This window comes from Pseudophryne corroboree, chromosome 6 (assembly GCF_028390025.1).
Source record: "Pseudophryne corroboree isolate aPseCor3 chromosome 6, aPseCor3.hap2, whole genome shotgun sequence".
In the NCBI taxonomy this organism is placed as follows: Eukaryota; Metazoa; Chordata; class Amphibia; order Anura; family Myobatrachidae; genus Pseudophryne; species Pseudophryne corroboree.
The window spans coordinates 198,047,790-198,069,894 of record NC_086449.1 but is presented as its reverse complement, the minus strand read 5'-3'; the positions used below and the strand labels follow the sequence as shown (position 1 = coordinate 198,069,894).

The 22,105-nt window shown below is 48.7% G+C and overlaps 1 protein-coding gene and 1 long non-coding RNA gene across 2 annotated transcripts in view; one reads left to right on the top strand and one right to left on the bottom strand.

Moving 5' to 3' along the window:
• Positions 1-13,189, top strand: part of POLR1H (RNA polymerase I subunit H) — a 41,211-nt gene extending 28,022 nt beyond the window's left edge. The window contains exon 5 of the mRNA XM_063925587.1: positions 13,084-13,189. Coding sequence (XP_063781657.1) covers positions 13,084-13,108 — 25 coding nt within the window. The 3' untranslated portion in view covers positions 13,109-13,189. The remainder of the gene's footprint in view (positions 1-13,083) is intronic.
• Positions 1-22,105, bottom strand: part of LOC134931836 (uncharacterized) — a 132,380-nt gene that overhangs the window by 1,138 nt on the left and 109,137 nt on the right. The window lies entirely within an intron of this gene.

Sequence of the window (22,105 nt, the reverse complement as noted above, 5' to 3'; positions counted from 1 at the left end):
CCACACACCCCATAGAGGCAGATTAAGAGGTGGTCTTCTCCTGGACAGACTGTCAGTAGATACCGAGAGGCTGCTGAATAAAAGTGCATCATCTGTCCAGTCTCCAGTAACCAGCTCAGAGCCGAACATAAGCGCCTGGAGAGAGGTCTGTAACCCTGCACATCAGCCCACACACATCTCACATGGCTATTACAGGAAAAGGGGCTGCGACTGTGACATTGAGTAACGTTCAACAATGAACTGCCCCGTTAGTATTCTTAGACCCAGAATGATCATTATGGGTCAGGAGAGATTGAGATTACATTTCTAGACAGGAGAATAGACATAGACTGCAAGTTCTGCACACTTAGTAGCTTTACTACCTAGGAAGAACTACAGTAAGACTGAGCAACGCATCAGAAGACACTCCGTTCTTAGGGGGTCATTCTGACCCGTTCGCACACTGCAGTTTTTCGCAGCCATGCGAACAGGTCACAACTACGCATGCGTGCGGGCGTCGTTGCCCGGTGACAGCAGTCTCCAGGCAGCGACAAGAACAGCGAAGGAAGCGATTGCAGCGGCAAGCGCAAGAAGATTGACAGCAGGGAGGCGGATATGGGTGGCAACTGACCGTTTTCTCGGAGTGGTGAGAAAAACGAAGGCGTGTTGAGGCGTTTGCAGGGCGGGTGTCTGACGTCAATTCCGGGACCTGACAGGCTGAAGTGATCGCAGTGACTGAGTAAGTACAGAGCTACTCAGAAACTACACACAACTTTTTTGCCCCGCTCCCCTGCACATGCGATCGCACACTTGCTTAGCTAAAATACACTCCCCCATAGGCGGCGTCAATCTGATCGCACGGGCTGCAAAAAGTTGCAGCGTGCGATCAACTCGGAATGACCCCTTTAGTACCAAAAACAATATTAAGTTTAACCTCAAGTACAGACAGAAAAGGGAGGAACCATCTGACAAAGACACCTTCTGGAGTAAAGAGAAAAAGAAACATTGGGGGTAATTCCAAGTTGATCGCAGCAGGAAATTTTTTAGCAGTTGGGCAAAACCATGTGCACTGCAGGGGGCAGATATAACATGTGCAGAGAGAGATAGATTTGGGTGTGGTGAGTTAAATCTTCAAACTAAATTTGCAGTGTAAAAATAAAGCAGCCAGTATTTACCCTGCACAGAAACAAAATAACCCACCCAAATCTAACTCTTTGCAAATGTTATTTCTCTATCGTCCTAGTGGATGCTGGGGTTCCTGAAAGGACCATGGGGAATAGCGGCTCCGCAGGAGACAGGGCACAAAAAGTAAAGCTTTAGGATCAGGTGGTGTGCACTGGCTCCTCCCCCTATGACCCTCCTCCAAGCCTCAGTTAGATTTTTGTGCCCGGCCGAGAAGGGTGCAATCTAGGTGGCTCTCCTAAAGAGCTGCTTAGAAAAGTTTAGCTTAGGTTTTTTATTTTACAGTGAGTCCTGCTGGCAACAGGATCACTGCAACGAGGGACTTAGGGGAGAAGAAGTGAACTCACCTGCGTGCAGGATGGATTGGCTTCTTGGCTACTGGACATTAGCTCCAGAGGGACGATCACAGGTACAGCCTGGATGGTCACCGGAGCCTCGCCGCCGGCCCCCTTGCAGATGCTGAAACAAGAAGAGGTCCAGAATCGGCGGCAGAAGACTCCTCAGTCTTCTTAAGGTAGCGCACAGCACTGCAGCTGTGCGCCATTTTCCTCTCAGCACACTTCACACGGCAGTCACTGAGGGTGCTGGGAGGGGGGCGCCCTGGGAGGCAAATGAAAACCTTTTTTGGCTAAAAATACCTCACATATAGCCTCCGGGGGCTATATGGAGTTATTTAACCCCTGCCAGAATCCGTTAAGAGCGGGAGACGAGGCCGCCGAAAAAGGGGCGGGGCCTATCTCCTCAGCACACAGCGCCATTTTCCCTCACAGAAAGGCTGGAGGGAAGGCTCCCAGGCTCTCCCCTGCACTGCACTACAGAAACAGGGTTAAAACAGAGAGGGGGGGCACTAATTTGGCGTTAGAAATATATAAAAAAGATGCTATAAGGGAAAACACTTATATAAGGTTGTCCCTATATAATTATAGCGTTTTTGGTGTGTGCTGGCAAACTCTCCCTCTGTCTCTCCAAAGGGCTAGTAGGTCCTGTCCTCTATCAGAGCATTCCCTGTGTGTGTGCTGTGTGTCGGTACGTGTGTGTCGACCTGTATGAGGACGATGTTGGTGAGGAGGCGGAGCAATTGCCTGTAATGGTGATGTCACTCTCTAGGGAGTCGACACCGGAATGGATGGCTTATTTAGGGAATTACGTGATAATGTCAACACGCGCCAAGGTCGGTTGACGACATGAGACGGCCGACAAACAATTAGTACCGGTCCAGACGTCTCAAAAACACCGTCAGGGGTTTTAAAACGCCCGTTTACTTTAGTCGGTCGACACAGACACAGACAGGGACACTGAATCCAGTGTCGACGGTGAATAAACAAACGTATTCCTTATTAGGGCCACACGTTAAGGGCAATGAAGGAGGTGTTACATATTTCTGATACTACAAGTACCACAAAAGAGGGTATTATGTGGGATGTGAAAAAACTACCGTAGTTTCTCTATCGTCCTAAGTGGATGCTGGGGTTCCTGAAAGGACCATGGGGAATAGCGGCTCCGCAGGAGACAGGGCACAAAAAAGTAAAGCTTTTACCAGATCAGGTGGTGTGCACTGGCTCCTCCCCCTATGACCCTCCTCCAGACTCCAGTTAGATTTTGTGCCCGAACGAGAAGGGTGCAATCTAGGTGGCTCTCCTAAAGAGCTGCTTAGAGAAAGTTTAGCTTAGGTTTTTTACTTTACAGTGAGTCCTGCTGGCAACAGGATCACTGCAACGAGGGACTTAGGGGAGAAGTAGTGAACTCACCTGCGTGCAGAGTGGATTTGCTGCTTGGCTACTGGACACTAGCTCCAGAGGGACGATCACAGGTACAGCCTGGATGGTCACCGGAGCCGCGCCGCCGGCCCCCTTGCAGACGCTGAAGAGAGAAGAGGTCCAAAATCGGCGGCTGAAGACTCCTGAGTCTTCATAAAGGTAGCGCACAGCACTGCAGCTGTGCGCCATTTTCCTCTCAGCACACTTCACACAACAGTCACTGAGGGTGCAGAGCGCTGGGGGGGGCGCTCTGAGAGGCAAATAAAAACCTTATTAGAGGCAAAAAATACCTCACATATAGCCCACAGAGGCTATATGGAGATATTTAACCCCTGCCTAACTTCAAAAATAGCGGGAGACGAGCCCGCCGTAAAAGGGGCGGGGCCTATCTCCTCAGCACACAGCGCCATTTTCTCTCACAGAAAAGCTGGAGAGAAGGCTCCCAGGCTCTCCCCTGCACTGCACTACAGAAACAGGGTTAAAACAGAGAGGGGGGGCACTGATTTTGGCGATATTGTGTATATATATAAAAGATGCTATAAGGGAGAAACACTTATATAAGGTTGTCCCTATATAATTATAGCGTTTTTGGTGTGTGCTGGCAGACTCTCCCTCTGTCTCCCCAAAGGGCTAGTGGGTCCTGTCCTCTGTCAGAGCATTCCCGGTGTGTGCTGTGTGTCGGTACGTGTGTGTCGACATGTATGAGGACGATGTTGGTGAGGAGGCGGAGAAATTGCCTGTAATGGTGATGTCACTCTCTAGGGAGTCGACACCGGAATGGATGGCTTATTTAGAGAATTACGTGAGAATGTCAACACGCTGTAAGGTCGGTTGACGACATGAGACGGCCGACAATCTATTAGGACCGGTCCAGGCGTCTCAGAAACACCGTCAGGGGTTTTAAAAACGCCCATTTACCTCAGTCGGTCGACACAGACACAGACACGGACACTGAATACAGTGTCGACGGTGAATAAACAAACGTATTTCTCATTAGGGCCACACGTTAAGGGCAATGAAGGAGGTGTTACGTGTTTCTGATACTACAAGTACCACAAGAAAGGGTATTATGTGGGAGTGGAAAAAACTACCTGTAGTTTTTCCTGAATCAGATAAAATAAAATGAAGTGTGTGATGATGCGTAGGGTTACCCCGATAGCAAATATTGGCGTTATACCCTTTCCCGCCAGAAATTAGGGTACGTTGGGAAACACCCCTTAGGGTGATAAGGCGCTCACACGCTTATCAAGTGGCGTTACCGTCTCCAGATACGGCCGCCCTCAAGGAGCCAGCTGATAGGAAGCTGGAAAAATATCCTAAAAAGTATATACACACATACGGTGGTTATACTGCGACCAGCGATCGCCATCAGCCTGGAGATGCAGTGCTGGGTTGGCTTGGTCGGATTCCCTGACTGAAAATATTTTATTCATGTAGAGCATTTAATAGGATGCATTCTATATATATGTATGTGAGATGCACAGAGGGATATTTGCTCTCTGGCATCAAGATAAGTGCGTTGTCCATATCTCCCAGAAGATGTCAGGGACACGACAGTGGTCAGGTGATACAGATCCCATACGGCAGATGGAAGTATTGCTGTATAAAGGGAAGGAGTTATTTGGGGGTCGGTCCATCGGACCTGGGGACCACAGCAACAGCTGGGAAATCCAACCTTTTTTACCCCAAGTTACATCTCAGCTAAAAAAGACACCGTCTTTTCAGCCTCAATCTTTCCTTTCCCATGAGGGCATGCAGGCAAAAGGCCAGTCATATCTGCCCAGACATAGAGGTAAGGGAAGTAGACTGCAGCAGGCAGCCCTTTCCCAGGAAAAGAAGCCCTCCACCGCGTCTGCCAAGTCCTCAGCATGACGCTGGGGCCGTGCAAGCGGACTCAAGGTGGGGGGGTAGTCTCAAGAGTCTCAGGGCGCAGTGGGATCACTCGCAAGTTGACCCCTAGATCGTACGAGTATTATCCCAGGGGTAAAGATTGGAGAGTCGAGACATCTTCTCCTCGCAGGTTCCTGAAGTCTGCTTTACCAACGGCTCCCTCCGACAGGGAGGCAGCATTGGAAACAATTCACAAGCTGTATATCCAGCAGGTGATAATCAAAGTACCCCTCCTACGACAAGGAAAAGGGTATTATTTTTCCACACTATATTGTGGTACTGAAGCCAGACGGCTTGGTGACACATAGTCTAAATCTAAAATGTTTTGAACACTTACATAAAAGGTTCAAATCGAGATAAAGTCACTCAGAGCAGTGATAGCGAACCGGAAAAAAGGGGACTATATGGTGTCCCTGGACATCAAGGATTACCTCCATGTCCAAATTTTGTCCTTCTCATCAAGGGTACCTCTGGTTCGTGGTACAGAACTGTCAATATCAGTTTCAGACGATGCCGTTTGAATTATCCACGGCACCCCGGGCCTTTTTACCAAGGTAATGGCCGAAAAGATGTTTCTTCAAAGAAAAAAGGCATCTAAATTATCCCTTACTTGCACGACCTAAAAAGGGCAAGTTCCAGAGAACAGTTGGAGGTCGGAAGAGCACTATCTAAAGTAGTTCTTCGACGGCACGACTGGATTCTAAATATTCCAAGAATCGCAGCTGTTTTCCGACGATACGTCTGCTGTTCCTAGGGATGATTCTGGACACGGTTCAGAAAAAGGTTTTTCTTCCCGAGGAAAAAGCCAAGGAGTTATCCGACCTGTCAGGAACCTCCTAAAACCAGGAAAGGTGTCTGTACATCAATGCACAAGAGTCCTGGGAAAAATGGTGGCTTTTTACGAAGCAATTCCATTCGGCAGATTCCATGCAAGAATTTTCCAAAGGGATCTGTTGGACAAATGGTCAGGGTCGCATCCTCAGATGCACCTGCGAATAACCCTGTCGCCAAGGACAAGGGTATATCTTCTGTGGTGGTTGCAAAAGGCTCATCTATTGGAGGGCCGCAGATTCGGCATACAGGATTTGATCCTGGTGACCACGGACGCCAGCCTGAGAGGTTGGGGAGCAGTCACACAAGGAAGAAACTTCCAGGGGGTATGGACGAACCTGGAAAAGTCTCTTCACATAAACATTCTGGTACTAAGAGCAATCTAAAATGCTCTAAGCCAGGCGGAACCACTCCTGCAAGGAAAACCGGTGTTGATTCAGTCGGACAACATCACGGCGGTCGCCCATGTAAACAGACAGGGCGGCACAAGAAGCAGGAGTGCAATGGCAGAAGCTGCCAAGATTCTTCGCTGGGCGGAGAATCACGTAATAGCACTGTCAGCAGTGTTCTTCCCGGGCGTGGACAACTGGGAAGCAGACTTCCTCAGCAGACACGATATTCACCCGGGAGAGGGGGGTCTTCATCCAGAAGTCTTCCACATGCTAATAAACTGTTGGGAAAGACCAATGGTAGACATGATGGCGTCTCGCCTCAACAAGAAACTGGACAAGTATTGCGCCAGGTCAAAAGATCCACAGGCAATAGCTGTGGACGCACTGGTAACACCTTGGGTGTACAAATCAGTATATGTGTTTCCTCCTCTGCCTCTCATACCAAAGGTATTGAAGATTATACGGTGAGGAGGAGTAAGAACAATACTAGTGGCTCCGGATTGGCCAAGAAGGACTTGGTACCCGGAACTTCAAGAGTTGGTCACGGACGACCCGTGCCCTCTACTTCTGAGAAGGGACCTGCTACAACAGGGTCCCTGTCTCTTTCAAGACTTACCGCGGCTGCGTTTGACGGCATGGCGGTTGAACGCCAGATCCTAAAAGGGAAAGGCATTCCAGAAGAAGTCATTCCTACCTTGATTAAGGCAAGGAAGGAAGTCACCGCGAAACATTATCACCGCATTTGGCGAAAATATGTCGCGTGGTGCGAGGATCGGAGTGTTCCGACGGAGGAATTTCAACTGGGTCGTTTCCTACATTTCCTACAATCAGGATTGTCTATGGGTCTCAAATTGAGATCTATTAAGGTTCAAATTTCGGCCCTGTCAATATTCTTCCAAAAAGAATTGGCCTCAGTTCCTGAGATACAGACTTTTGTTAAAGGAGTACTGCATATACAGCCTCCTGTGGTGCCTCCGGTGGCACCGTGGGATCTAAATGTAGTTTTAGATTTCCTCAAATCCCATTGGTTTGAACCATTGAAAAAGGTGGATTTTAAATATCTCACATGGAAAGTGACTATGTTACTGGCCCTGGCTTCCGCCAGGAGAGTATCTGAATTGGCGGCTTTATCTTATAAAAGCCCTTATCTAATCTTCCATTCGGATAGGGCAGAACTGAGGACTCGTCCGCATTTTCTCCCTAAGGTGGTATCAGCGTTTCACCTGAACCAACCTATTGTGGTGCCTGCGGCCCCTGGCGACTTGGAGGACTCCAAGTTGTTGGACGTTGTCAGAGCCTTAAAAATATACATTTCAAGGACGGCTGAAGTCAGAAAATCTGACTCGCTGTTGATACTATATGCACCCAACAAGTTGGGTGCCCCTGCTTCTAAGCAGACGATTGCTCGTTGGATTTGTAACACAATTCAACTTGCTCATTCTGTGGCAGGCCTGCCACAGCCTAAATCTGTTAAGGCCCATTCCACAAGGAAGGTGGGCTCATCTTGGGCGGCTGCCCGAGGGGTCTCGGCATTACAATTCTGTCGAGCAGCTACGTGGTCGGGGGAAAACACGTTTGTAAAATTCTACAAATTTGATACCCTGGCAAAAGAGGACTTGGAATTCTCTCATTCGGTGCTGCAGAGTCATCCGCACTCTCCCGCCCGTTTGGGAGCTTTGGTATAATCCCCATGGTCCTTTCAGGAACCCCAGCATCCACTTAGGACGATAGAGAAAATAAGAATTTACTTACCGATAATTCTATTTCTCGGAGTCCGTAGTGGATGCTGGGCGCCCATCCCAAGTGCGGATTATCTGCAATACTGTACATAGTTATTGTTAACAAATTCGGGTTATATTGTTAAGGAGCCATCTTTAAGAGGCTCTTTCTGTTATCATACTGTTAACTGGGTTTAGATCACAAGTTGTACGGTGTGATTGGTGTGGCTGGTATGAGTCTTACCCGGGATTCAAATTGCCTCCCTTATTGTGTACGCTCGTCCGGGCACAGTACCTAACTGGAGTCTGGAGGAGGGTCATAGGGGGAGGAGCCAGTGCACACCACCTGATCTGGTAAAAGCTTTACTTTTTTGTGCCCTGTCTCCTGCGGAGCCGCTATTCCCCATGGTCCTTTCAGGAACCCCAGCATCCACTACGGACTCCGAGAAATAGAATTATCGGTAAGTAAATTCTTATTTTTTCCTGAATCAGATAAATTAAATGAAGTGTGTGATGATGCGTGGGTTCCCCCCGATAGAAAATATGGGCGGTATACCCTTTCCCGCCAGAAGTTAGGGCGCGTTGGGAAACACCCCTTAGGGTGGATAAGGCGCTCACACGCTTATCAGAACAAGTGGCGGTACCGTCTATAGATAGGGCCGTCCTCAAGGAGCCAGCTGACAGGAGGCTGGAAAAATATCATAAAAAGTATATACACACATACTGGTGTTATACTGCGACCAGCGATCGCCTCAGCCTGGATGTGCAGAGCTGGGGTGGCTTGGTCGGATTCCCTGACTAAAAATATTGATACCCTTGACAGGGACAGTATTTTATTGACTATAGAGCATTTAAAGGATGTATTTCTATATATGCGAGATGCACAGAGGGATATTTGCACTCTGGCATCAAGAGTAAGTGCGATGTCCATATCTGCCAGAAGATGTTTATGGACACGACAGTGGTCAGGTGATGCAGATTCCAAACGGCACAAAGGTGTATTGCCGTATAAAGGAAGAGGAGTTATTTGGGGTCGGTCCATCGGACCTGGTGGCCACGGCAACTGCTGGAAAATCCACCGTTTTTACCCTAAGTCACATCTCTGCAGAAAAAGACACCGTCTTTTCAGCTTCAGTCCTTTCGTCCCTATAAGAGTCATATCTGCCCAGGGATAGAGGAAAGGGAAGAAGACTGCAGCAGGCAGCCCATTCCCAGGAACAGAAGCGTTCCACCGCTTCTGACAAGCTCTCAGCATGACGCTGAGACCGTACAGGACCCCTGGATCCTACAAGTAGTATCCCAGGGGTACAGTTTGGAATGTCGAGACGTTTCCCCTGCGCAGGCTCCTGAAGTCTGCTTTACCAAGGTCTCCCTCCGACAAGGAGGCAGTATGGGAAAAAATTCACGAGCTGTATTCCCAGCAGGTGATAATTAAATTACCCCTCCTACAACAAGAAAAGGGGGTATTATTCCACACTATATTGTGGTACTGAAGCCAGAAGGCTAGGTGAGACCTATTCTAAATCTAAAAAAATTTGAACACTTACAAAGGTTCAAATCAAGATGGAGTCACTCAGAGCAGTGATAACGAACCGGGAAGAAGGGGACTATCTGGTGTCCCGAGACATCAGGGATGCTTACCTCCATGTCCCAAATTTGCCCTTATCACTAAGGGTACCTCAGGTTCGTGGTACAGAACTGTCACTATCCGTTTCAGACGCTGCCGTTTGGATTGTCTACGGCACCCCGGGTCTTTACCAAGGTAATGGCCGAAATGATGGTTCTTCTTCGAAGAAAAGGCGTCTTAATTATCCCTTACTTGGACGATCTCCTGATAAGGGCAAAGTCCAGGGAACAGTTGGAGGTCGGAGTAGCACTATCTCGGATACTGTTACAACAGCAGGGGTGGATTCTAAATATTCCAAAATCGCAGCTGATCCCGACAACAAGTCTCCTGTGCTTAGGGATGATTCTGGACACAGTCCAGAAAAAGGTGTTTCTCCCGGAAGAGAAAGCCAGGGAGTTATCCGAGCTAGTCAGGAACCTCCTAAAATCAGTGCATCATTGCACAAGGGCCATGGTAAAAAAATGGTGACTTCCTTCTAAGCAATTCCAGTCGGCAGATTTCATGCAAGAACTTTTCAGTGGGATCTGCTGGACAAATGGTCCGGATCGCATCTTCAGATGCATCAGCGGATAACCCTATATCCAAGGACAAGGGTGTCTCTCCTGTGGTGGTTACAGAGTGCTCATCTTCTAGAGGGCCGCAGATTCGGCATTCAGTTTTGGATGTTGGAGGCCAGCCCGAGAGGCTGGGGAGCAGTCACACAAGGAAAAAATTTCCAGGGAGTGTGATCAAGTCTGGAGATTTTTCTCCACATAAATATAGCTAAGGGTAAATTGATCCAGTGGGATAAAACATCACGGCAGTCGCCCACGTAAATAGACAGGGCGGCACAAGAAGCAGGAGGGCAGTGGCAAAAACTGCAAGGACTTTTCGCTGGGCGGAAAATCATGTGATAGCACTGTCAGCAGTGTTTCATTCCGGGAATGGAAACTGGGAAGCAGACTTCCTCAGTAGGCACGACCTCCACCCGGCAGAGTGGGAACTTCATGGGGAAGTTTTCCACATAATTGTAAACCGTTGGGAATTACCAAAGGTGGACATGATGGCGTCCCGTCTGAACAAAAAACGGGACAGGTATTGCGCCAGGTTAAGAGACCCTCAGGCAATAGCTGTGGACGTTCTGGTAACACCGTGGGTGTACCAGTCGGTGTATGTGTTCCATCCTCTGCTTTTCATACCTAAGGTACTGGGAATTATAAGACGTAGAGGAGTAAGAACTATACTCATGGCTCCGGATTGGCCAAGAAGGACTTGGTACCCGGAACTTCAAGAGATGCTCACAGAGGACTTATGGCCTCTGCCGCTAAGAAGGGACTTGTTTCAGCAAGTACCATGTCTGTTCCAAGACTTACCGCAGCTGCGTTTGACGGCATGGCGGTGGAACGCCGGATCCTAAGGGAAAAGGCATTCAGGAAGAGGTCATTCCTACCCTGGTCAAAGCCAGAAAGGAGGTGACCGCACAACATTATCACCACATGTGGCGAAAATATGTTGCGTGGTGTGAGGCCAGGAAGGCCCCACGAAGAAATTTCAACTCGGTCGATTCCTGCATTTCTTGCAAACAGGAGTGTCTATGGGCCTCAAATTGGGGTCCATTAAGGTTCAAATTTCGGCCCTGTCGATTTTTCTTCCAGAAAGAATTGGCTTCAGTTCCTGAAGTCCAGAAGTTTGTCAAGGGAGTATTGCATATACAACCCCCTTTTGTGCCTCCAGTGGCACTGTGGGATCTCAACGTAGTTCTGGGATTCCTCAAAACACATTGGTTTAAAACCAGTCAAATCTGTGGATTTGAAGCATCTCACATGAAAAGTGAACATGCTCTTGGACCTGGCCTGGACCAGGCGAGTGTCAAATTGGTGTTTTTTTTTCTCAAAAAAGCCCATATCTGTTTGTCCATTCGGACAGGGCTGAGCTGCGGACTCGTCCCCAGTTCTCTCCCTAAGGTGGTGTCAGTGTTTCACCTGAACCAGCTTATTGTGGTGTCTTGCGCCTACTAGGGACTTGGAGGACTCCAAGTTGCTAGATGTGGTCAGGGCCCTGAAAATATAGGTTCCAGGACGGCTGGAGTCAGGAAAACTGACTTGCTGTTATCCTGTATGCACCCAACAAACTGGGTGCTCTTGCTTTTAAGCAGACTTTTGCTAGTTGGATGTGTAATACAATTCAGCTTGCACATTCTGTGGCAGGCCTGCCACAGCCAAAATATGTAAATGCCCATTCCACCAGGAAGGTGGGCTCATCTTGGGCGGCTGCCCGAGGGGTCTCGGCTTTACAACTTTGCCGAGCGGCTATTTAGTCAGGGGCAAACACGTTTGTTAAATCCTACAAATTTGATACCCTGGCTAAGGAGGACCTGGAGTTCTCTCATTCGGTGCTGCAGAGTCATCCGCACTCTCCCGCCCGTTTGGGAGCTTTGGTATAATCCCCATGGTCCTTTCAGGAACCCCAGCATCCACTAGGACGATAGAGAAAATAAGAATTTACTTACCGATAATTCTATTTCTCGGAGTCCGTAGTGGATGCTGGGCGCCCATCCCAAGTGCGGATTATCTGCATTACTTGTACATAGTTACAAAAATCGGGTTATTATTGTTGTGAGCCATCTTTTCAGAGGCTCCGCTGTTATCATACTGTTAACTGGGTTCAGATCACAGGTTGTACAGTGTGATTGGTGTGGCTGGTATGAGTCTTACCCGGGATTCATAAATCCTTCCTTATTGTGTACGCTCGTCCGGGCACAGTACCTAACTGAGGCTTGGAGGAGGGTCATAGGGGGAGGAGCCAGTGCACACCACCTGATCCTAAAGCTTTACTTTTTGTGCCCTGTCTCCTGCGGAGCCGCTATTCCCCATGGTCCTTTCAGGAACCCCAGCATCCACTACGGACTCCGAGAAATAGAATTATCGGTAAGTAAATTCTTATTATCTGCCTCCCCTGCAGTGCACATGGTCTTGCCCAACTGCTAAAAAATTTCCTGCTGCGATCAACTTGGAATTACCCCCATTGTTGCTAAATTAGAGAAACTAAAAAAAGTGTCCATTAAGAGTAATTCACAGAGGTACTACTGAAGGAATTGGATTCACAGTCTCAACTAAATGACATAGAATCCTGTTTCAGCGACTCCATGAAATAATATAGGGCGTCAATTAGTTCTGGAGAGTGCACCAATGAGACCGCTTTAGCTGAACTGAGCTATTATAATTTATTGGGCCCCCAATCTAGAGTAATGTATATGTGTCTTTATTCAATTTTAAGATTATAAGGTGTTAATGCTGTTTCCTGGCAATTGTTCATTACATACTAAGTGAATGTTTTACGCTTGGTAATAGGTCAAGTACCTGACCATGAGAGTAGAAAGTTATATTGTTTGTTTGTTACACCAACCAACAATAAGTTTTTCCAGTGCTAAATATCTATTCAGACTAGTTCCAGTTTAATAAACATCCTAAAGAGAGCTTGTGTAATCCATTTCTGTGTGGAATATACTTTGCATTACGTGATACTTCCTACCTTAGTGTCGCACTAAGACGCAATTATTTTTCACACTGTCTTTACCTTTGTTTATGCAAACATGTATGGGCTTGTGCACAAACTCCATTGTTCTGCAGACGCGAATCAGACTTAAATGCTTGTTTGCACTGATTATAATGCAGGTAATGTTTTTATACGTTTATTCTTCAGCCTTGTCTTTATTTTATCCTCTCCAGCTTCCAGGAGAAAGAAGATTCTTGATGCAGCATTTCCCAGAGTATTTCATGTCATATGAGGTCCTCCGTTACTCTTCTTTGTAATAAAGTATTATTTTTGTTACTACTTCTCCTATAGTTACTGCTAATTGCATACATATTGTACATATTCTGCTAAGCAGAATGCCTGATGTCTTAGACTACCTCATTACTAATTATGCTTTATTTCTACCAAAGGCCATGACTTAGAAATTTCTAGGTTTGTTTTTTGAATACATAACTGCTTAGGTATGTTTTGAAATAAGCAATTTGTCCAAGACTGTAAAGGCTTCTGGATTCTGGCATGGGTGCTCATTGCTGATACTGTATACTCAGAAGCTTATTTCACTGTGATCCCTGGCATCGAAGTGTCAAAAAGATAAGTGAGATACGTTTCATAGCAAATATAACGTGAAAAATATTTGTTTAATGTGGACTCCTGCATGTTTTTTTGCTAATGCTCGCTACACACTGGACAAAAAAGTGGATGATGTGGCTGATAACGACATATCGTTCATGATATCGATGCGCTCTCCTGCGCGTCGTCAGCGACATTGCTCGTCGGCCGTACATGCATGTCTGGGCGATATTGCTAGCGAGGGCCATGCTGCGCCTGACCACCGTTGTTCGCGGTACATCGGCAAGTGTGTATGCACTTGCCGATGCTGCCAGGACCTGCCGCACACGATAATGCTGGGTACACTCTCTAGTGTGTATCTATCATCTTGCACAGGTTCTCAAACTCTGTCCTCAGGACCCCACACAGTGCATGTTTTGCAGGTCTGCTCACAGAATCACAAGTGAAATAATTAGCACCACCTGTGGACCTTTTAAAATGTGTCAGTGAGTAATTAATACACCTGTGTACCTGCTGGGTTACCTGCAAAACATGCACTGTGTGGGGTCCTGAGGACCGAGTTTGAGAACCCCTGATCTAGTGTATATCCAGCTTAAGACTAATATGAGAAATTAAAAAAATAATGTTGTACATTCTGAACCAAAAACTTTTTAAGTTTTCTCTTATGTCCTAGAGCAGGTCTGGCCAACCTGTGGCTCTCCAGATGTTGTGAAACTACACATACCTGCATGCCTTGCCACAGTTTTAGCATTCCCTAACAGCAAAACTGTGGCAAAGCATGATGGGACCTGTAGTTTTACAACAGCTGGAGAGCCACAGGTTGGCCAGGCCTGTCCTAGAGGATGCTGGGGTCCATATTAGTACCATGGGGTATAGACTGGTCCACCAGGAGCCATTGGCACTTTAAGAGTTAAATTGTGTGGGCTGGCTCCTCCCTCTATGCCCCTCCTACCAGACTCAGTTTAGAAAATGTGTCCAGAGGAGCCAGTCACAGCTAGGGGAGCTCTACAGAGTTCTCTTAGGAAAAAAGCTTTTTTTCTTTCTTTTCAGAGTTCTTTATTTTACAGGGAGGCTGCTGGCGACAGCCTCCCTGCAGCGAGGGGCTGAGGGGGGGGAGCAGTGTCCGCCCTGCGGGGTCTTGAGCCACTGCTCCCGCTGACTGGACGTTAAGCTCCAGAGGGGTCTCATCGTGCCCCGCCGCAGGGGAACGCTCGCCCCGGCAGCCGGCCGCCACCCCCTCAGGGAGCTGAAGATGTGGCGAGTGAGTCACTGTCCCCCCTTGCAAGCGGGGGGACAGTGCAAAGAAGGCGGACAGAGGGGTAAGGATCGCGGTCTTAACCGAGCTCCTGGAAGGCTCAGCGGTACTGTGGTGCGGCGCTGGGAGGGGCGCCCTGGGCCAGCGTCGGATCCTACACTGTCCACTACAAGTCTGTCGGGGTCTGCGGATCCAGGCCAGCACAACTCCTTCGGCCAGTATAATCTTTCAGTGAGCTGGAAGACAGCGCCATTGAGGGGGCGGAGCTTCTCCTCAGAGCGGACCCTGCAGCGTTCAGCGCGATTTTTCCTGCCTGCACTCACTACCAAGTGGATCCAGGTCCCTCCAGAGCAATCTCCAGCTATCTGTATGGTTTCAAGGGGGTTGTAGAAGTGGTGGGTGGCTGTATACAGGCTGTGTAACCTATTAAGGGACACAGCGCTGGTTAGGGACTCCCTATACCTTTAATAGCGCTGTGTGTGGGTTGGCTCCAATCTCTGTGTCTCTCTGCCATTCTTGGGGTGGAAACTGTCTGCTTAATACCCTGTGTGTTTGTGGGGTGTTTGACTGTGTGTGACAACATGTCTTCCCAGGAGGACTTCATTCCATGTAATCAGGATTGCACTGTTTTAGTGCAGATCCCAGCTAGAGAGCCAGAATGGTTAGTCTCTCTGAGGGGGACTATTTCTCAGATTTCTGATAGAGTTGCTAGGACTGAACATGCCACTCAGGTCCTCCAGTCCTCTATGGTGGTATGGTCTGATCCTGCCTCCTCTGGGTCCCCTGCGGTACATTCTCAAAAACGTGCACTTGCAAGTATGCAGGATGACACGGACACCGACTCTGACGCTGCAGACGGGGATGTGTTGAGGGGGGCGGCATTACTTGCCAAGGGGATGATCGAGGCTGTTAGGGATGTTTTACACATTTCAGACACCACTCCGGAACAGGTGGAGGAGGCCTTCTTTACAGATCATAAGAAGCCCCCTCTCACCTTCCCGGCATCCAAAGAATTGAATGCTATCTTTGAAAAGGCATGGGAAACTCCGGAAAATAAATTCCAGATTCCCAAGAGGGTCTTGGTGGCTTTTCCCTTCCCTGTGGAAGATATGAAGAGATGGGAGTCCTCGCCGATAGTCGAGGCATCTGTCTCCAGGCTGTCAAAACAGGTGGTATTACCGGTCCCGGGATCTACCGCGTTGAAGGACCCGGCAGATCGCAAGGTGGATGCTACGCTGAAATCCATTTACACGGCTTCTGGGGCTATATTGTGGCTTACTATAGCCTGTGCTTGGATTGCTAAAGCTATTGCCAGGTGGTCAATCACTCTGCAGGAGAAATCGACTACGCTGGACAAAGGTGACATTGATTTTTTTTTACGTAATAAAAAGGATTCTGCAGGGTTCCTGGTGGATTCCATGAAGGACCTGGGTTCCATGGCTGCGGGGATCTCCTCCATGTACGTCTCTGTTCACAGAGGTCTCTGACTGCGCAGCTGGTCTGCGGATGCGGAATCCAGGAAGTGTGTGGAGGGTCTGCCATACAAAGGTCAGGCTCTCTTTGGGGAGGCGCTGGATGCGTGGATTGCCACGGGTACTGCGGGTAAGTCTCCTTTTCTCCCCTCAGCTGCAACGGCTACGAAGAAGCCTTTTTCCTCTACCACGTCACAGTCCTTTCTGCCCGCGAGGCCTAGAAAGAATAAGCCTTCAAACACCACCTTCAGAGGTGGTTGTGCCAAAGAAAAGAATCCTGCTCCCGCAGATTCCCAGACCCAGAAGCCCGTTTCTGATACCCCTAAGTCCTCCGCGTGAGGGTGGACAGCTCGGCCTGGAGGAAGGTCAGGTGGGGGCAAGACTCCGGCTGTTCAGCCACGTCTGGGTGTCGTCGGGTCTGGACCCCTGGGTCCTGGATATAGAGTACAGAGGGTACAGACTGAAGTTTCAAGATCCCCCGCCTCACCGTTTCTTCAAGTCAGGCTTGCCTGCCCTGCTGGCAGACAGGACAATTCTTCTGGAGGCCATCAGAAAATTGGTGGTGTCAGAGGTCATTGTTCCGGTCCCACTTCAGCAGTGGAACATGGGTTATTATTCAAACCTTTTTGTGGTACCAAAACCGGATGGTTCGGTACAGCCTATTCTAAACTTAAAGTCTTTGAACCCTTATCTCAGGGAGTTCAAACTCAAGATGGAATCTCTGAGAGCTGTCATCTCAGGACTGACTGAGGGGGAGTTCCTGGTGTCTCTGGACATCAAGGATGCTTACCTCCACATTGCCATTTGGGCGCCGCATCAAGCATATCTCAGATTTGCGCTGATGGACGATCACTATCAGTTCCAGGCGCTGCCGTTTGGCCTCTCCACAGCACCGAGGATCTTAACCAAGGTGATGGCGGAGATGATGGTTCTCCTCTGCAAACAGGGGGTGAACGTAATTGCATATCTGGATGATCTCCTGATCAAGGCGTCGTCCAGGGAGAGGTGGCTGCGGTCCAACACGCTCACGACGCAGCTGCTCAGGAAGCACGGTTGGATCCTGAACCTTCCAAAGTCTCATCTGGAGCCAACAAGGCGGCTATCTTTCCTGGGAATGATCCTCGACACGGAAGTGCAGAGGGTATTTCTCCCGGTGGAGAAAGCGTTGGTGATTCAAACAGTGGTCCGGGATGTCCTCAAGCCTACCCGGGTATCGGTTCATCAATGCATATGCCTTCTGGGGAAGATGGTTGCCGCCTACGAGGCTCTGCAGTACGGCAGGTTTCATGCTCGACCCTTTCAGCTGGACCTATTGGACCAGTGTTCGGGCTCTCACCTACCAATGCACAAGAGGATACACCTGTCTCCGAAAGCCAGGATTTCACTCCTCTGGTGGCTGCAACTTCCACACCTCCTGGAAGAGAGAAGGTTCGGAATTCAAGACTGGATCCTTCTAACCACAGATGCAAGTCTAAGAGGTTGGGGAGCAGTCGCTCTGGGGGAAACCTTTCAGGGACGATGGTCGGATCAAGAGTCACTTCTCCCAATAAACATCCTGGAACTCAGGGCCGTTTACAACACCCTTCTGCAGGCAGCACACCACCTACAGGATCGGGCTGTTCAGGTGCAGTTGGACAATGTGACCACAGTGGCCTACATAAACCGACAAGGCGGAACGAAGAGCAGGGCTGCCATGGCAGAGGTGTCAAAAATCCTCATCTGGGCAGAAAGGCACGCGGTGGCTATGTCGGCAATCTTCATTCCGGGTGTAGACAACTGGGAAGCAGACTTCCTTAACAGACACGATCTCCATCCAGGGGAGTGGGGCCTCCATCCGGAGGTGTTCGAGGAGGTAACCGGTTGGTGGGAGGTTCCCCACATAGACATGATGGTCTCACGCCTCAACAAGAAGCTACAGAGGTACTGTTCCAGGTCAAGAGACCCACAGGCAGTGGCGGTGGACGCACTGGTAACACCGTGGGTGTTTAAGTCAGTGTATGTGTTCCCTTCACTTCCTCTGATACCAAAGGTTCTTCAGCTCGTGAGAAGAACAAAGGTTCTGACAATCCTTTGCTTTGGACTGGCCAAGGAGGGCTTGGTACGTGGATTTGCTGGATCTTCTGCTGGAAGATCCACGGCCTTTACCTCTTCGGGAGGATCTGCTTCTGCAGGGGCCGTTCTCTTATAAAGACTTACCGCGGCTACGTTTGACGGCATGGCGGTTGAACGCCAGATCTTAGCTCAGAAAGGTATCCCGGGTGAGGATATTCCTACCCTGATACAGGCCAGGAAGGGGGTAACGGCTAAGCATTACCATTGCATTTGGAAGAAATATGTTTCTTGGTGTGAGGCCAAGAAGTTTCCGGCGGTGGAGTTTCAACTTGGACGTTTTCTCCTTTTCCTGCAAGCAGGGGTGGATATGGGACTGAGACTGGGCTCCATCAAGGTCCAGATCTCTGCTTTGTCCATCTTCTTCCAAAAACAATTGGCTGTTCTTCCTGAGGTTCAGACCTTTTTGATCCGTGGGATCTTGATGTGGTGTTGCAGTTCCTGCAATCTGCTTGGTTTGAGCCTCTACAGGAGGCTGATCTCAAGTTTCTCACGTAGAAGGCGGTCACCTTGTTGGCCTTGGCTTCTGCACGACGCGTGTCGGAATTGGGGGCTTTATCTTGTAAAAGCCCCTATCTGATCTTCCATGAAGACAGGGTGGAACTTAGGACTCGTTCACAGTTCCTACCTAAGGTTGTGTCGGCTTTCCACATCAACCAGCCTATTGTGGTGCCAGTGGCTACTGACTCCTCAATTACTTCAAAGGCCTTGGATGTAGTGAGGACTTTGAAGATTTACGTGAAGAGGATGGCTCGTCATAGGAAAAGTGACTCTCTGTTTGTCCTCAATGATCCAAAGAAAATTGGATGTCCTGCTTCTAAGCAGTCGATTTCCCGCTGGATCAGGTAAACTATCCAGCATGCTTATTCCACGGCAGGTTTGCCGTATCCGAGATCTGTAAAGGCCCACTCTACTCGTAAAGTGGGCTCTTCCTGGGCGGCTGCCCGGGGTGTCTCGGCGGTTCAGCTCTGCCGAGCAGCTACTTGGTCTGGGTTGAACACGTTTGCCAAGTTTTGCAAGTTCGATACTTTGGCCTCTGATGACCTCAAGTTTGGTCAAGCAGTGTTGCAAGATCCTCCGCGCTCTCCCTCCCATACTGGGAGCTTTGGTACATCCCCATGATACTAATATGGACCCCAGCATCCTCTGGGACGTAAGAGAAAATAGGATTTTGGTTACCTACCGGTAAATCCTTTTCTCGTAGTCTGTAGAGGATGCTGGGCGCCCGCCCAGCGCTTTGTTTTCCTGCATTGGTTTTATGATTCAGTGTTACCTGGTTCCTAGGTAAGTTCTGCGTTTTACTGTTTCAGCAGTTGCTGAGTTGTTCCGGCATGTTGGCCGGATTCGCATGTTTGTGTGAGCTGGTATGAATCTCGCCACTATTTGTGTAATTCCTTCTCTCAAAGTATGTCGTCTCCTCGGGCACAGTTTCTAGACTGAGTCTGGTAAGAGGGGCATAGAGGGAGGAGCCAGCCCACACTATTAAACTCTTAAAGTGCCAATGGCTCCTGGTGGACCCGTCTTTACCCCATGGTACTAATATGGACCCCAGCATCCTCTACGGAATACGAGAAAATGATTTACCGGTAGGTAACCAAAATCCTATTTTCTACAACCACACCAAGACGGAGATGTATTAAGCCTTGGAGAGACATAAAGTGGAGAATTTGCCCAATGCATTCAGCTTCTGCCATTTATCAGTATTTAAAATGGCAGTTTGAAGCTGATTGGTTACTTTGGCCAAATTCTCGCCTTTATCTTTCTTCATAGGGTAGATTTATTACAGCAGTGGTTCTCCAACTCGGTCCTCTGGACCCCAGACAGGTCATGTTTTCCAGGTCACCCATCAGGCGCACAGGTGTATGGACAACTGACATATTCTGAAGATTCACAGATGACCTAGAAAATATGAAATGGTCAGGATCCTGAGAACCACCAATCATATTCTAGCTATCATTTCTCTATTGCATCCCAGAAAACGATAGATTGAATCTGATTGGTTTCTATGGGCAACATCACCACTTTTCATTTTTAGAAAATTTACCCCCAAGGCTTGATATATCTCCCCGCAAATCTGAAAAGTGTGGTTATTATGTTCACAACCTCCAAAAGAATTTATATGCTTGAATATAGTTCTCAGGTCAAAAAAACGAAATGCAATCAGTTTACCGGCTGTCTGGATCCCGGCGTTCAGGAGACCCGACACTTGCCGATAAACCCACAGCCGTCATCCGCCCGTATTTCTCACTCGGTTGTCGGGTACACACAACCAACAGAGTGGGAATAGAACCCGTGGTGTGCAAAGCTCACCACCGGGCCCGAAGCGTGGTGAGCGCAGCGAGCCCATGAGCCGCTGGTATTCCAGAAGACGGGGTGCCGTCTGCCGGGATATCGTATGTATCTCCAAAAAACATGTAATGCGAACGTTGATGTAAATATGATTGGCTGAAGTCTTAACTATCTTGGAAAGATCACATTCCGTTAAAACATAACCGGTTCTACTTCAGGCTCTTGACTATTTGTGGGACACTGCTATACTCTACAGCAGTGTTTCCCAACCTTAGTCCTCAGCAAATACACCTTTCAGACCTATCCTTTCATCTCAGGATTTTGTAGAGGCTTGCGGCTATGATCGATCTTGGCTATGAGTGAACAGACCCGACGCAGTTCGGATGTCCTGAGTCTGTGACCCTGGTTGGTACCAACCCGGGTCTGCTGTAGTGTGAACTGTGTGAGACCTGGGTTTTTAGACCCGAGTTAGGCTGAAAATACTTAATTAGCTGTTTGGGGTGCTTGCAGATGACCTCATCTGCAGGTGCTTGAGCAATGACTCGCACTGAAAGACAGGGCAGACGTTGGTTAAGTGTGAAAGGGCTTGACCCAAGAGTGTAGTGTTCAAATACCCGGGTCAGAGCCCTGGCTCATGTCTGAAATGGTTAGAACACTCCAGGTTTTAAGGCTGTCTATGCTTGAGCATTAATGGTTAAATCAAATTAACAGGTATTAATTAATTACCTGTGCTCAAGTACAAGCTATCCTTAAAACTTGGACGGTTAGCGTGCCTTGAGGGCCAAGATTGGGAACCACTACCCTACAGTGCTGGATTGTGGAGAGATTGATCTGTACATGCATTAGAAGAGGGATACATACATGGTTGGTGAAAAGGTGAAGTCATGAGAACATGGGGGGGGGGGGGGGGGGATTAATTTGCTGGTGAATGATGTCACCTGGCGAATCAGCGCGGCAGCTGCCACACTTTACAACAGCGGGATCGCACACAAAAGTGCTCGCTACCTTATGGGGCAGTGAACACTTTTGTGCAAAGTCCGCACATTCGGCTGGGCGGGCGAAATATGTGAGATTTGGGGGCGGTTGCAGGTATTTACATGCCACGGCATTGGCAATTCGCACCTTCACCTGTAACAGAATTTCTGCAGCGGGATCCACTGTGTTCCACAGGGAATACATCGGGGTGTAGAGTAGATCTTGATCCAGAGGCATCAACAGGCTAAAGCTTTAGACTGTCCCAGAATGCATTACGGTGCCTCTTCTACAAACCTTTGTCCAGGCACTGTGAGCTCCGTTTTAGAGTTGGTGCCTGCATGAATCAGGTCACTTAACAGGGGGACTGCGCTAGGCAGCCCTGAAAAAGCTTTTTTAGAAGACTTCAAGGGCTGCAGCACTTCATGTGTTTGTGTGACATACTGTGCTGCGGCTCCATCACCTCCCCAGCAGCGTCGCATACTCCCACTGGCTCTGTTCCTGGGTACTTGCGGCGGAGGTTTCTAGGCACACCTCCGCAGACGCTCA